General features: G+C 51.3%; 1 protein-coding gene across 2 annotated transcripts in view; it reads right to left on the reverse strand.

The window, feature by feature from the left end:
• Positions 1–2239: 2239 nt before the first annotated feature.
• LOC119374947 (uncharacterized) overlaps positions 2240–15211 on the reverse strand; it is a 369109-nt gene continuing 356137 nt past the window's right edge. The window contains exons 13-17 of one of the 2 annotated variants that reach the window (XM_037645145.2): positions 15005–15167; positions 13608–13973; positions 9450–9873; positions 6160–8445; positions 2240–4998 (exon numbers count right to left, since the gene is read on the reverse strand). In XM_037645145.2, coding sequence (XP_037501073.2) covers positions 4790–4998; positions 6160–8445; positions 9450–9873; positions 13608–13973; positions 15005–15167 — 3448 coding nt within the window. In that variant the 3' untranslated portion in view covers positions 2240–4789. Of the gene's footprint in view, positions 5004–6159; positions 8446–9449; positions 9874–13607; positions 13974–15004; positions 15168–15211 lie in introns of both variants that reach the window. The other variant, XM_049410916.1, reaches the window with a different exon arrangement.

The following is a 15211-nucleotide window of genomic DNA, read 5'->3' on the forward strand; positions in this document are numbered from 1 at the left end:
TTAACCACTTTTTCAAAAATCTCAGTTTTTTTTTATGCTCTTGTGTAGCCGGCAACGGCATTTAGGTCCATGGGTAAACGTACGATAGAAGGGAAACTTTTTTTTTCGAGGGGTTCGTTTCTTCGTAGAATATAACAAAATGTATCCAACAAACATTTAGGCCAAGGAAAGCATAGGGGAGACTAATTGTTGTCTTTAACTGTGGCGTAGTAATTATGCCATAAGTTGAAATGAATGCTGTGTTGGGTATTTCTGTACATGTAATCCCTGGAAGTGTTAGCCAGCGTCGCACGTAGCCAAAGCGGCTTGTGTGGAACACTTTCTGCCAGAGGGCGTCACGCGGCACGTGATCTTTTCCCGAGGCGGCAGCGGATCCTCCTAAACCCTCGCCTGCTAACCTAAGACATTAAGCCTGCCGCGTGGTTGTGGGTTCGGATACCACCGACGGAAAGGGTGATTTTATAGCGGAGCTGTTCGGCTTTTCGTTATGCCGCGCAAAGCCGACAGAAAACCATCATGACCAGGCACGCGCTGTCTTCGTCCTCTTCTTCATCATGCGGTTCGCTCCCAGAACACGTGCGCCGATTTGTCCGGCGTAGGATGCAATAACTCTGATGGGCGAGAGAATGAGTACATAGAGAGCGAGAGAGAGAGAGAGAGAGAAAGAAAAATAGAAATACAGAGAAAGAAAGGTGGAAAAGACAGAAAAAGATAGAAAGACAGACAAAAATAGACAGAAAGTGAAAGATATCGAAAGAAACGGACACAAAAAAAGATAGGAAAAAAGGAGAGAGCAAGAAAGAAAGAGAAAGAAAGAGAGAGAGGGAGAAAAAGAAAGGGAAGGAAGAAACAGAAATAGCCAAAGAGAAAGAAAGAAATAGAAATGAAGAGAAAAAAAAGACAGGAAAACAGAGAGGAGAGAGAAAAAGAAATAAAAATAAAGAGAAACAAGGCAGGCCGCCCTGCTCTGCACTTCCTTCAGGCTTGGCACCATTACTGCGAAGCTGTCTTAATCTCTTTTTCGTCCACTTTAATACATTTCAATTTACGTGATAATTACTACACTACAGTTAAAAACAACGATTAGTGTCCTCCACGCTTTCCTTGGCCTAATTGTCCGACTAATTTTATGGGTAAACGTGTTACACTAAGCCATGTCGTAGCCAGGAATTTTTTTCGGCGCGGGGGGGGGGGGGGGGCACTTGCCGTAAGCCTTGACTATTTGAGAAAAACGCCAATTTTCATTATTTATTTTCGGTAAAACACCGTGTATCATAAAAATTTCGGGGGGGGGGGGGGGCAAACCCCCGGGCCTGCACTAAGCTTCCAGCTATACAGACGAGAAAACGACGAGCTGCACCCAAAACGAGTCTACAAGAATCAGACAAGAGATCGTGGATAAAAATAACACTTTTTAATATAACACGTACAAAGGAACAACAGAGCGGGGGGCACACGTACGGTTCGGCACGCACCCCGCTTGTGGTTGTTTTGTTTTTTTGATATTATTACGACCCTCCTCGCCGCCAACATGGCGCCCAGTTCACGCTTATACAATAGACAACGCGTGTCCGCAAACTTCGTTATTTTGTCACAGGGAGGACTCGAACAGAGCGAGCGTGTTTATTTATACAAAAAAAAAAAAGTGTTTGACCACCTTACTGTTTCTGAACGCTATGGGAACAACACACGTGATATACAAAACTAGCGGGCCAGATAAAATGTATACAGAACACAAGCCACGCTTCCGAGCACATACAAGTCCGCACGGAGCTTCGCTGACGGAGTTGGTTTTATTCACCGTAGGCTGTCAAAGAAGTGGCACGTTGCTTGTCTTGGCTTGTCTTGGTTTTGGCTTGGGTAGTTGTGGAGATCATGGTTTGCCGGTGATTTAGAAGTCCCTTTCGCTACTACGTTCCCGGAGACGGCAGCTTTCCTTGAAGACGACTTTCGGGTCATGATTTCCGTCCGATGGCGCTTTAGTTCGTGTTGTGTTCAGCAGGAGAGATACTATGTTGCAGGTGGCGCTATGCACCACACCAACTTCTCTTGTTAAAGTAAGATTTGCGAAGGGAAAAGTTACCCCTCTTTTTAAACTGTAACAGAAGTCGAAATGACCTGAAGCAAGACCAGCGCAAGAAGAGCGCATGGCATGGGCGTTGGTAAGGGGTTGCAAAAAGGGCACCTTCCCCCCCCCCCCCCCCCCCCCCCCACACACACACACACATCAGTGCAAAGCCCATCATGGTGCAAACCAGCGTTGCACCACGATGCAACGCTGGTTCGCACCCGCGAAGACAAAATCCTGCCGACGCCCATGACGCGCGTTCGTACTTCACGCTGTGTCGACTTCTCGTTATACGGTAATAAGTTCCAAGTAATCAGACACAGCAACAAATCGTGATGTTACAAGTTTTTGTTTGCCCACAGCATCTGACACCTCCTACGTAACAGGATGGCAAACGAACAACAACAACAAACAAAAGCTTCTGTTAGGAATCGTACACGTTTACTCCTGCTAAGTTATGGCTTTTGTTGTAATGAACTGGATATAAGGAGCCGTGGCCTGTAATGGAAAGCAGCTGCTAGGGAGATAAGAAAATGCGAGCAATACTGTTCTCTTGTGGATATATACAGGATGAAACTTGTGACGCAATTGTTGTTCGTGGGTTTAAATTTCCGTCAACTAATTAGCACATGCGGGAGCGTCCTTGGTAGCAGGCAAGCAAAGTTGTTTGACTCCTCTGTTCTTTTCATTGAGAGGTGCTTAAGGCTGAGGACGTCCATATGCTACTCTGATTTCAGAAATAATGTTAGTGCCCGGTCCTAATTGCCAACGTCAATAAAAACAGAATCACGACGATCTAGGGATCCATGCTTCCTCTTTGAACAAAATCACGAAGGAATTAGCTGCAATGGCTCGTCTAGAACTGACATACTTTGTCACCTTGACTTACATTTCAATACTTGTCGCTATGTATTACGCACGCATTCGTAGTTAAACCGATAGTCATTCATCCCAGGTCCTGTCACGTCTGTTCTACCAAATACACTTTTGTAAAAGCGATAGCTTCGCTTAGGGCACCTTATCTTGAAAGAGCCCTTTCTCAAATACAACACGGCTGTAGACACGGTCGCTCAGGAGGGGGCACGGGGGAGGGGGGGGGCGGCATCTCCCCCTGGAATTTCGGTTTCTGTGCATTAGTAATAAGCTACACGCTTGATTAGCACACTCAGGTCCCGCATATCCGTGTGTAACGGCCTTCAGGATTGCCAGCCAACTTTGCACGTTACACACTATTGACTAATCTTAAAAGAATGAGGCGTCGTTGCATGTACACCTCCCCATACGAGAGAGCGTACAACGACGCTCCTCACCTTCTACCCCTCAGAACGAGCCTCTCTCTCTCGGCGAGGTGCAGCCCTTTCACCTTCCTACCTAGCCTCTCTCTCGCCACACCGCAAGGCCACGTGACCCAGCGGGGAGCCTGTGGGGTCAAATGGCTCTGCGTGACGACCAGGGACGTTCCACGGACATGGCTAGCCCCTAACAGGTCCGCTGTTAAAACACATTCTTTCTTTAGTTTAATGAAACTTCCTTACTGCTTTCAGAAGCTCGATCTGCGAAAGTATATCCACTGTGCTGGTTGTGCGACGATCGTTTTGGCTGAGAGCAGGCAGCGATGTTCTGAATAAACTAGACGCCGAACCACTACCAGAAGATAGAAGAAAGAGTGGTGGTTCAGCGTCTGGTTTATCTAAATTAATGTACCAGCTAGCCAAGCAACGAGTTTTGCTAAGCAGCAATGTACAGCTTGATGCCTGATGATCATGGATGAAGGAAAAAAAAAACAGTAGGAGAGAGCATCACGTGACAATCTTGTTCTTGTCATAAAATGAATTGAGGGAGAAATGGGCCTTAGTGACGTGATAGGCCAGGGCTACTATTGGCCGGGTCACTTTGGTTGCGTCTGCTGCAGGCGCTGCGAAGTCCTAATCCCACTTAGGAGGCACCGTGCACTGGGCCCTGGAGACCGGGCGGGACAAGGTCAGAGGACTTGCTGAGGCTAGCGGAATCACGTGACGCTCCCTCTTAGTCCTTTTTCTTTCTACACGATGACAATGTAGCACGTCAATGTCCCGTGTCTCTCACGAAAAATTCTGACCTCGCCGGAAAAATGTACACTTGAGAAGCAACGCTTCTGGCGACACCTCACGGCACCGTGTCTTAATTTAGGAAAATCGTGAAGCATTTAAGCGTTATTGCAATGACTCACCGCATTCATTCTACCTGCGGGATGACATAGTGGCGTCAGCAGCAGCAACGATATTTTGGCGAAGACATATTTGACTGTCATTTGTTTTTTGATAGAACGACGCGACGCACCTAAGGTTTATAACGTCGTAATCTCGTAGATATGCGCGGACCGTCCCGGTCTCTGAGGCTATAATAACGCATTCAGACTGATCGCAGTGCTACACGATGTCGCCACCAGCGGTGCTGCTCTTGTTAGAGGCGCTAGTGCACTTATGTTCTGCCACGTCTCGGTTACGTCAACAACTATCCGTTATTGTTGTCGAAAGTCACCAGTCAGGCTCACACGCACCACAGCGCTTGTGTACCGTTGTAAACAAGTTGCTTTTCGAAAAGCAACTTAAGAAATAAAAGCTAGTCTCAGTACAAGGTTGCTCGAGGTGTAAGAGTTTTTCCGCGCACACCCCAACGCACCATAAACACACACATAGGCAGGTTCACTCTGTCCGCAACGAGGTGGCTCTGCTGTGTCGCCTAGTAGAAGTCCAGAAGCCTGCAGCACAAAAGGCCAGCACAGCCCACTTCGTCTTCGGGCTGTCCCCCGCGCAGATCGTGTCCGTGCTGCTGGTGCCAGCGCTGCACGTGCCTGCCGAGTCCCGGCATGTGCTGTCGCCTTCGTACGGTTGGGCTCTCGGGTGGGCTCCGGCCCGGCGCCGATCGGCTCCTGCCGCCGACCCCTCCGCCTGCACTGAGGAAATGGGAGTCCCTGGAGTGGACTCGAGGCACCGTCGTAACCACACTGGCCACACAGGGAACAGGTCAGAGGAGGAGGTGTTGACTGCCGATGACTGAATGGCTGCTCGTACTGTATATGACCCTTTCTTCGAAGACACTGATACACTATAATACAGCCTATAAGCTATGGGCGCATCCTTGTTCCATAAAAATAATCGTTGAAAGAATTCCGAAGTCTTACATGCCAAACCGCTATAGACTGAAAACTGATTTCACTGTAAATTTTCGTTTTCAAGAGGGCGCAGTTAAGGATGTGCTTGTAATGCTTATGAAGTTTATAACTCCCTTCCGTAGAGGGCCTGTTGAGGTCTCCATTGTAAAATGAAGAGGTCATAATTATGCCGGGTCGAGAACTCAGCTGGCATGAGGTGTTCACTCAATTCAATATGGCTGACCAACACGCTCACAACGACAATATCGTGCAGAAGTGTTCATGCGCCTTACAAAACGACGGTCTCTTGGCTAGCCCAAACAGGCTGCAAACAGCCCTGCCTACCCGGACAAAAGTCTTCAGAATTATTCTGATATTTTTTGTTGGCTTTCTTTGTTGGCGTTCTTTATTTTCAACCTACTTTTTGCTGACATGCAACTGAATAGCATACGCGATTTTTGTAAGGAATATAAGACATTCATCTTAAGAACCTCCAGACTAATTTCGAAAAGACACATTTCTTTTAGAAGACTGTGGGTGTAGGACACTTGGTGATTCATCATTAGCAAAGATAAGCGCAAAACCATACGGGACACAGAAAGAGACACGAAGCGGTACTGACAACTGTACGTTTAATGGAAGAATACGGAGCTTATGTAGACCAGGAACACGTGTGCAGCGCAAAACAGCAACAAAATAAGACGATAAAAAACACGTGACAACCTTCAACAAGAGTGCGCAACAGGTGTTAGATAAACGCCTCAAGACAGCAGAGAAGCCGAGCACTTGGAATCACGTGAAAAGGAGCATAAGTTCGTTCTAGGTGACTGAGACTGACGGCGAAGGGGGTTGACCCCCCCCCCCCTGGCTACACCCCTGCTCTCTACAACCTCTTTCTACGTAAGCTCGGCGTCGTTTCATTAAACGAACAGTTGTCAGACAGATTTTTGTGCGTTACCTTGCGCCACCTTGCGGGAACCCTTGCGGCCTCGCGCCTCCTTGTTGCCTCGCTCGCTGCCCGAGTCCTGGCTGGAGGCTGGAGTGCTGTCACGCAGGATGATGCTCTCGTACCCGCTGCTCGTTCCCGAGCACTGCACCACCTGAACCGTCTTCATGACACCCTTGAAGCTGCTCGAGTCGCTGCTGCCATGACCGCTGCTAGACTTGCGTATAGTGGGCCTCGCCTGCGTCACCGTGGCGTACGGTGACGGCAGCACGCCCGAGTCCACCGTCTCCGCCCTCTGGATCGCCGACTTTGAGTCTATCGCGCTACACGGAGTCGTAGGCGTCGACACGCTCCGGCAGAGCGGGTTGTTCGCGGCGCTCGTGGCGTCGCCGCCGTCGGTGGCGGTTGTGGTTCCCACTGGGGACAGTTTGCTACCGTGAGGCGGCTTCTTGGGGAGCCTTGTAGGGTCACAATGCTTGCCATTGCTGCACGGTGCCTTGGTGATGACGGTCGCTGGTGTCGCGGGTGCTATCGGAGTGCGGCCGTTCTTGGCGCTCGCTCGACTCCTAGTCGGGCTGCAACAGCTCGCGAGCGTTCCGCAAGCGCTGTTCGTCGGGCTGGCGGCCGCTCGCGACGGCGACATGTGAATCTTGTGCGCCAGGGTGACGGCCGTTCCCGGCACCGGAACGGTTCCGGAGCTGAGTCTGCGCTGCGGTTTCGAGCCCGACGCGACCGCTCTCTTGGGTGACGAGTGTTGTTCCTGTTTGACGTGCTGCTGCGTCGAGGAAGCCGTTCGAGTGCCATTGGCGAGTACCCTGTTAGGCTTAGAGGTGGACTTCTCCGCGTGGTCCCCGTTCTGCGCCAACCTGGCGGCGACATCTTCGCTCGGTCCTCCGCTGCTTAGCCGCCTTGGCTGCCTGGCGAAGGAGCAGGCAGCCGGCGAAGCACAGTCCCCCGAAGCCTCAGGAGGGGAGGTATCTGTTGGTGGCGCTTCTGTGCCTTGAGGAGGAACTCTCTGATTGGCCGGGAGCCCGTCAGGCTCGCTGTTCGCGTTCAGCAACGGGAACAGTCTGTGAGGTTGGACGTCTATTACGGGAGGATCGTGCACGCCCGGAAACACGCCGAAGTCCTTGGCCAGGAGATCGAGCTTTTCCGAGTACGACTGGAAAAGGGTGTCGCCTTGGGGCGACAGCTTGGGCGGCGACAGGTCCTGGCTCTCGGCGAGGGATGAGTTTGACTTCTGGATGCGGTTGTAGAAGGCCTCCAACTTGAGGCCGTTCATGGGCTTGATGTTGAGCCTCTGAATGTCGTACCTGTCCGCGGCGTCAAGGTCGGCCGGTTCGCTTTTGGTACTCGTGACGTCCGCGCAGTCGCTGTTGCTGCCGTCGTCGGTGGAACCGTCGTGGTCGTCGAGCAGGTCCTTGCGCTGCTTGCGGTTGGGCAGGCTGCCGTACCGCCCTCCTGTCGGGCTGGAGGTGCCACTGCGCATTATGAGCAGGGACGGTATCCGCTCGTTGTTGTTATCGAAGTACGGCGACGTCAACTTTCGAAGCCTGGCGATGCGCTCCAGCTTCTCGGTGAGCACGTCTCCCTTGACGCCGACGCTCAAGTCGTCCCCGTAGAGCCTCTGGTGCCGCTCGCGGCGACGTTGGAGCAGGGTGCCCTGCAGGAGCTTCCAGGTCAGGCCCCCGTAAACGTGTCCCAGTATCTCGGCGTCGTCGCCGACGACGTGGTTCAGGTCCACGCTTACGGACCTCGAGTCCGTGAAGGAAGAGGGCAGGTTCAGGCCGTCGTCGCTCAGGACGCGGAGCGGATGACTCCCCTGACTCCCGCTGCCGGCCCCGTTCTTGCTGCTTCCCTGGTCCACCTCGGGCAGCGGGTTCTCGTCGTTCGCCGCGGGCCAGCCGGACGTCGCGGCGAGGATGTCTTCCTCGGTGACCTGCAAGCAGCAGTCCTGCATCTGCACGGGCGATTCCGGCTGTTCCTCTTCGGCTGGCGTCATGTGGATGTCTTGGCAAGGGGCGACCTCTTCGCGCGTCGTCGTCGTCGCCGTCGTCGTTGCCGAGGTGTTCTGGCCTTGGTCTTTCTTGCTGGGAGCGCACTTGGCCGACTTCGGGGCGTGCTGCAGCTGTTCCGAAGAGAAAGCGTCGTGCGCGGTCTTCCGCTCGTGGTGTTGTTCCCTGGCGCATCCACCATTCACGTGAAGCCTTTCTGGCGAGCTCCTCCTCTTCGAGTGGTGCTCGTGGTGCGTCCTCGTCTTTCTGTGCTCTGGCGTGGACTTGGGACTTGGCTCGGTCTCTGTAATGAATGAAATGAATGAATGTTATGAGAGAGAGAGAAGCAAGGAAATGCAGGGAGGTTAACTAGGCGCACGTGCGGTTTGCTACCCTGCACTGGGGCAAGAGATAAAGGGGTGGAGAGAAAGAATACAAGATAGAGATGGACAGAATCACACGCACACTTGGGGGAGCACATCAAGTCTACAGGGGGTCATACAGATCTGTTGAGTTTAAGTACTTCAGTAGCCCTTTCGTTCCCTTTTGCGCCCTCGACGCGCACGTCTATAGTTCTAGAATCTTGGCTGCAGAAAATGAATGCGATGAGATAAACAGCGAATGCAGCAGGTTCTCACATATAACGGCCCGCTTCCAACAACTTCAAGGCGTTTTAGGCGCTGGTGCGCCTGCGTGCAGTGTTTTAAGCTATACCAATATTAAAAGAGCAACTGTTTTCTATTTGTCAGCCTGCGCAGTAACAGCTGTAAAATAACACTGTCGTAAAGCAAACACGCGTGTGTCACGTAGTAACCATTGATCATTGACACGTAAGTCACTTGTATCAGTTCGACTGTAGATATTCAGGGTGCTTATCTCCCATTTATGACAGGTAGCGTCAAATTATCAAAGTGCACAACAACATATAGCGAGAATGACGATCAGCTTGTAAAAATACGCATAGCGATGAGGCTAAAAAAATTTAGCCAGTTCCACGCCGTGAAAACCGTCGGAGAGCGAAGCTGTAAGCGCGCGAGTACGTGTCATTGGATAGCGATATCACGTGGTGTCGCGGATCCGCTGCTAGATTTCAAATACGCGCGCTTACACATTTCGAACATTGTCACCATCATAATTTAGCCTCACCTCGAACATCATCATCATCATTTCGCCGTTCTTTTTATGACTCCCCCTCTGGTGACGTGATTGCATGATACTACTACTACTACTACTACTACTACTACTACTACTACTACTACTACTACTACTACTACTACTACTACGACAAGCGTGCGGTTTCACACTTACCGTTTCTGTTGGCCGATGCTGGCCGGTGCTTCTTGGAGCCCTTGTGTCCCTGCGCAAATCGCGAGTGCTCCTGCACCCAGCGCTCGACCATGTTCTTCTTGTGGTCGTCCATGTAGCCGTACACGGCGGCCGCCACAGCGGGCCCGTCCACCCACTGCTCTTTCTGCAGTTGGTCCAGGGTGCGTGAGTCGAAGCGCGGCTTCGAGAAGCGAGGACCGTCGATCCAGAGCTCGTCGCTAGCGCGCCGAGCGCCACCGGCGGCGTCGTGGCTCGCTGTCGCAGCTGACGTCACAGGTGGATCCTTGGTGGAGGCGGCGGCGGAGCCACCACCGCCGCGGTGGCTCTTCTTCAGCGTGTGATGCGCCTTGCCGTGGCTCTCAGCGGCGCTGGGGGACGAGCAGGCGTCGCGATTGGCTGCGCCGCACTGGGGGAGTACAAGAAGTGAAAGAGAGTGAGAGAGATCTCGCTAGCGGCTGCGTGTTTTCTTTATTGCGATAGCAATTATATTGACTCTCTCGCGGGTTTTTGCCGTCGGCGTCGCCGTCATGCTCAGTATAATGTTCAAATCGATAACATCGCCCTGCATTTCGTATGTTCTACGCGCGAGTAAAAGCGCGGGAGCGCTGGGGACACTATGCAGCTGAAACCAAGAGTAAACGAGTCGGACATGTCCGTCGCACGAAGACGCATGTGATAACATCACCCTGCTCGTGCGAGGCCTGCCGTCTATGGCCACTCAAGTAGAGAGGAAGCGCCCCACCCGTCTTTTGTCGTGCGAAGGAGCATGGAGAGGTGCGGGTGAGGAGGGGAGTGCGTCGCTCGAGCAGCAACTGCGAACTTTGATCAAAAGCGCGTGGTCACGAGTACTGGCGCACGCGCTATCTCGACAGGCCTCAGTAGACGGCTCCTGTACCCTTGTATGTGCTGTGCTCTCGCCGTTTACATCGAGTTGAGACGACAGACAACACGAAAGCCGATTCGCTCTTAGGAGTGGCCGTATTTCCTTACACCAGCGTTTGGTCGAGTTCCAACTTGCCGCTATCGCATTCCAACTTGTCGATATCGCATTCATTGCTTCGCCTTTGCGGCGAAACTGATCTTTTTTTTTCTGAAGACCGCGGATTGTTTTAAATGCGTATATAAAATTAAACGACCGACCTAGCAGGTATATAATACCTGCAGAACCGCATGTGCGTGCAACCACGAATGGCGTCGCACACACACACAGACACACATGCGCGCGCACGAGACGAGTGATGCTGGTGCAGTGCATATCTACACGAGATAAACATCAATAAAAGCTCTAAAGATTTTTGCCAGCTGGATTTGAACTCTGGGCCTCTAGTGTATACCGAAGCCCGTCGTTGCAATCATTACGTCCCAAGCGCAAGCCTCGTGAAGCGGAATTTTACGCCTTTAATAACATGCCGTGTGCAAGGAAACGTATTTAGACACCTGGCGCGCTTTCCACAAAAGCTGATTGTTTCGCGTAGACGCAAGCGCGGAGAGACGCTTGGCGGGTTATGACAACGCTGAGGGAGCTTTGCCGAGTCACAGTTTAATTTGAATGTCGGTGTACTACATAGGTGATCTAAGGAACACTTCATCAATGGCGTGCTCATCAATGCGAAATCTACACCCTTTCCACCCACTTCCTGCGACAGGTTCTTGTCGCCTTCCTTAGCTAAAGTGTAACCGGAAGTAAAGCTATAACGTTTACTTCTGGTTATAACCGGGAGGTAAAGTCAAAACCGAAAGCAAGGTCAAAACCAGAAGTGGAAATCAGTCAGATGGTGTAACATGTAAAACGACAGTACAGGTATAGCCAGTGTAACAAGTTAACCGGAAGTAAAGTATAACCGGAAGTCGAAACCAGAAGTGGAAATCGGTTCGTTGGTGTAACGTGTAAGTCGGCAGTATAGGTATAACCGGTATAACCGTAAGTTGAAAGCAGAAGTGGAAATCAGTCATGTGTCGTTAAGTATAAGACGGCGGTGAATTAATAGGCCGAGAAGGTAGGAATCAGAGGTGAACATAAGACCGGAAGTAGGAACTCGGAAGTCACTTGTGTAAGCAGTCGCAGCTAGCTGTCGCAGCAGGCATGGTCAGCAGAACCAGGAGAGGTTCAGAAGGAAAATTTCCCTTTAAAACCTTCTTGTGGCCAGGGCTGCCGGGTACGAGCAAGGAGGTTTAAAAAGAATTCCTGGAGTGGTAATTATGCCTCACAAGTGAAGCCGTACCCCTGTTAATGTGGCTGTGGCGGCCGCCTTCTTAGTAGGGACGAAGTGAGTGAGTGAGTGAGTGAGTGAATGCGTGCGTGAGTCAAACAACTGTATTGTTTCGCTCACTCGTGAGGGATCAGGTGCGTGGATTTATGCTCAGGAGAAAGGAAGGTTGAGGAGTGGAAAAAACACCATTTCCCTCTAAAGGGGATTATGAGGCGATGCGAAGCCGGAGCTCTTGCACGATCGCGTTCCGTTGGCGTTCGTTGGGCATGCTACCGACCTCGCGTCGTGGAACGCGAAGAGGAACGCTACGCGCGTCTTGTCTTCCCTCTAGCCTGGCCGTTAATTCTCACAGGGCGAGCGGGGAACGCGGTCGACAGGCGTGCGAGAGGGGGGCAGCGTAGGAGAGGAGAGAGAGGGGGAGGGGACGCGCATGCGTTGGCGCTCATCGCGGCGTTGCGCAGGAGAGAATTTCGGCATGTCTATCCCGCACTTCAGAGGAAGAGTGGAGAGGGGAGGGAAGATGGAAAGTGTAGAGGGAAGGGGGAGGGGAAGGAGAGGGGGGTAGGGAGAGGAGAAGAGAGAAAGGAAGCGGGTAGGGGGAAAGGGGAGAGGGGAAGTGGAGAGGAGGTGTGTGGAGAGGGCATGTGCATGCGCAGTAAGGGTGGTCACTACCACCACCACCGATTTGAACTCCGCTATAAGATGCTTCGCACCTAAAAGACTATTTCTGCCGCCCTAGTTTAGAGCACGGCTCAGCGTCTTTATGATCAGCCCAAAACTGCCAGGGCGGCTAGGCCACACCACAACGTACGAGCGTAGGCTAGAGAGGAATAAGAGCGAGCTGTTTGTAATAACGGGCCCTTAGGCAACCTCATTACCGTTTTTAGTTAAAGGGTATACGCCAACGTCGAAACGCTGTTTAATAACAGGTTGTATTTTTTATCGTGATTTCAAAAGTTGAGGCAGCGCTTGCCGAGGCTTCGCAAAATCGTGGAGAAAGGATGGCTGCCATGCTTAATGGAGTATGAAAGAAATAAAACGAATCGCGCACTCTTGAAGCAATACTTCAGTCTTGATGAAGGTGTCGAGCCACGTCAGTAAGAACGTGGATGTTGCTCTCCCATCCTCTCCCGTAGATAGAGTGCGGCGTACTCTAAATCGTTAAACACTTTATCTGAACATTGTTTATTTTTATGCAGAAGTTACATGCACAAAAACTCACAAGGTTCCTTACGCATTCGCCCAAGACGACTCGAAGGCGAAAGCCATCTTGGTCTGTTTTTCCTCAGTCGATGTATTGATCCTCCCCCGCACCCCTACGAAAACTCTGTGCGTCTCACCGGGTTTTGCACTGCCTCCGTGATCGGCCCACCTTTGATCGAGCGACGGTGTCATGTCATGACGTCATCATGTGACGCCACGTTACGTGAGGTCGTGATGACGTTAGCACGCAGTGACGATTTTTTTTTTCGGCATCACTCGCTCTTGACGCCGACGCCGCGGGATGACGGTCGACGGTCAGTTTTCGCGTTTGATGGGACATCTAAGGCTTTCGCCTCAATAAAACTTTCGCATTTGTGTGCTCTTCGATAATGTCATTTATCTAAACTACGCGAGATCCAACGCATCCTGTAGCTCCGGAGCCCTCAGTTCTACTTCGTTGTCTTTGAAAGGAAAGGCGCGATTTTAGACACCACGAAAGTAAGACAAGACGAGCGCCACTACCAATTTGGTTGGTAGTTGGTAGTGGTTAGAGTTGGTAGCGGCACCCTTTTTGCTGTCTTACTTTCGTGGTGTCTAAAATTGCGCCTTTCCTTTCAAAGATACTTCACCAACTAGTCCCCCAATAAGTACTTCTAAGCTACATCGTTCTTGGTGAGTGCGGGCGCGTCAAGCAACGCCCAGTGGAACAACGCGGACCAGCACTAACCTTTGATGACGCGGACGCCTCCGGCCTGGTGACGACCGCCGGTCCTAAGGCACTGCTGCTTCCGCCGTGTCGCGCCGGGGACTCGGCAGGCTTTGACGTCACCGTCCGGGCGGGCGAGTTCTGAGGCGTGGGCGCCGAGAGCACCGTCTCGAGCGCCGGCGGCGGGCCCTCGTTGTCCGTGAAGTCCTGGTGTCGGCCCACGTAGATGACCGTGTCGCACGACTGCTCGCTGCTGGACGTGTACTCCGGGTCCGAGCTGCCGGACCGCGGGCCCGAGCCTTCCTCGTTCAACGCCTGGGTCCGCATGAAAGGTCGGCAGACGCCTTCGACGCCGTCTGCCGCGGCGCTCGTCATCGTTGATCCGTACTGCGAAATCAAGCCAGTATGTCAGGTGATCTTTCAAGCTCTTGTTGATTCTCAAACTTAATGAGCCGATGTCAAAAGAGAGAATGAACAAAGAACAGGACTGGAAGGACTCTATGCCCTCGTGGTCCCGTGGTCGTTCTCTCCCTTTTACATTGACTCAGCAAATTTGACAATGACTACACAGAAACATCTTCGTCGACCCTACGATTAAATTATACAAATAAATGATGAAACTTGCGATATCTACAGTTGAAGGTCACCATTGCAGCAGATAGTTTTAGTTTATCGGTAATCGCACATTTCCACAAGACTGAAAAAATCCGGGTATCTTTAGCGTCTCAGAAGACGTATCACATGACTACAGGACGGATCGTTGTTGCTAGCGCCACGAAAGAAAAAAAAAATGTCTCAAACGGGATCCGACGTTGGGAACGGGAAAAATCAAAGAAAGTTATTTCTTTTTCTTTATTTTCGAAAGTCTGCCCTTAGGCATATTAATTAATAAGTGTTTGTTCCTTTATAAAGCGCGTTGTTCAGCAGAGATATGCGAATACTTATTTCAACTTAGACCAGACAAATAGTGCTTGTACTGTTTCTTGTGGTCTCCGTTGTCTCGAAACACTTGGTAAAGCGCGCAGTAATGCACCAGATCTTGGAATTACGGCTAACGGGGCTTTTCTGCCTGTTTGAGGAGCGTTATAGACTTTAGCCTAAGGTATAATTGGACCTACAGCAAACAAGCAATTGTACCCTTTCCCCTTCTACAACGAACCCTTCTACAGCGAAGTCACCTGCATAACGAAAAATTCCCGAAGTCCCGGTAATATTGCGAGCATTACGATGCACGAACCCTTTACAACTATGTGACGTGTATAAGGAAGTGTTTAGGAGATCCCGTAAACAACATTCGCCACTGTTCGAGTGAACATGGCGAAAGTTCATGAAGCACAGAGTTATAGTGTACTAAAACAATTATTCTAGTACACTATACACAGTCCTGATGTAGGCCAGATAGGGGCGTCGTGTCGTACCTTTAGTTTCTTGCGTCTCATGCGGTGAACCCTGGACGCCAACTGTATCGTGGCCAGCGTCTCGGCGTAGTTGGCCGACAGCGGAGACACGTGGGCTATCATGGCGGCACGGCAAGTGACGCTTCCCAGGGCCTCCTTCAGCAGCTGCGTCACCTTGGACTCTCTGCGTCGAAAGAAGACTTGGGTTGAGTTTTAATCAAGACGATG

The sequence above is a fragment of the Rhipicephalus sanguineus genome, chromosome 11 (genome assembly GCF_013339695.2).
Source record: "Rhipicephalus sanguineus isolate Rsan-2018 chromosome 11, BIME_Rsan_1.4, whole genome shotgun sequence".
Lineage (NCBI taxonomy): Eukaryota > Metazoa > Arthropoda > Arachnida > Ixodida > Ixodidae > Rhipicephalus > Rhipicephalus sanguineus.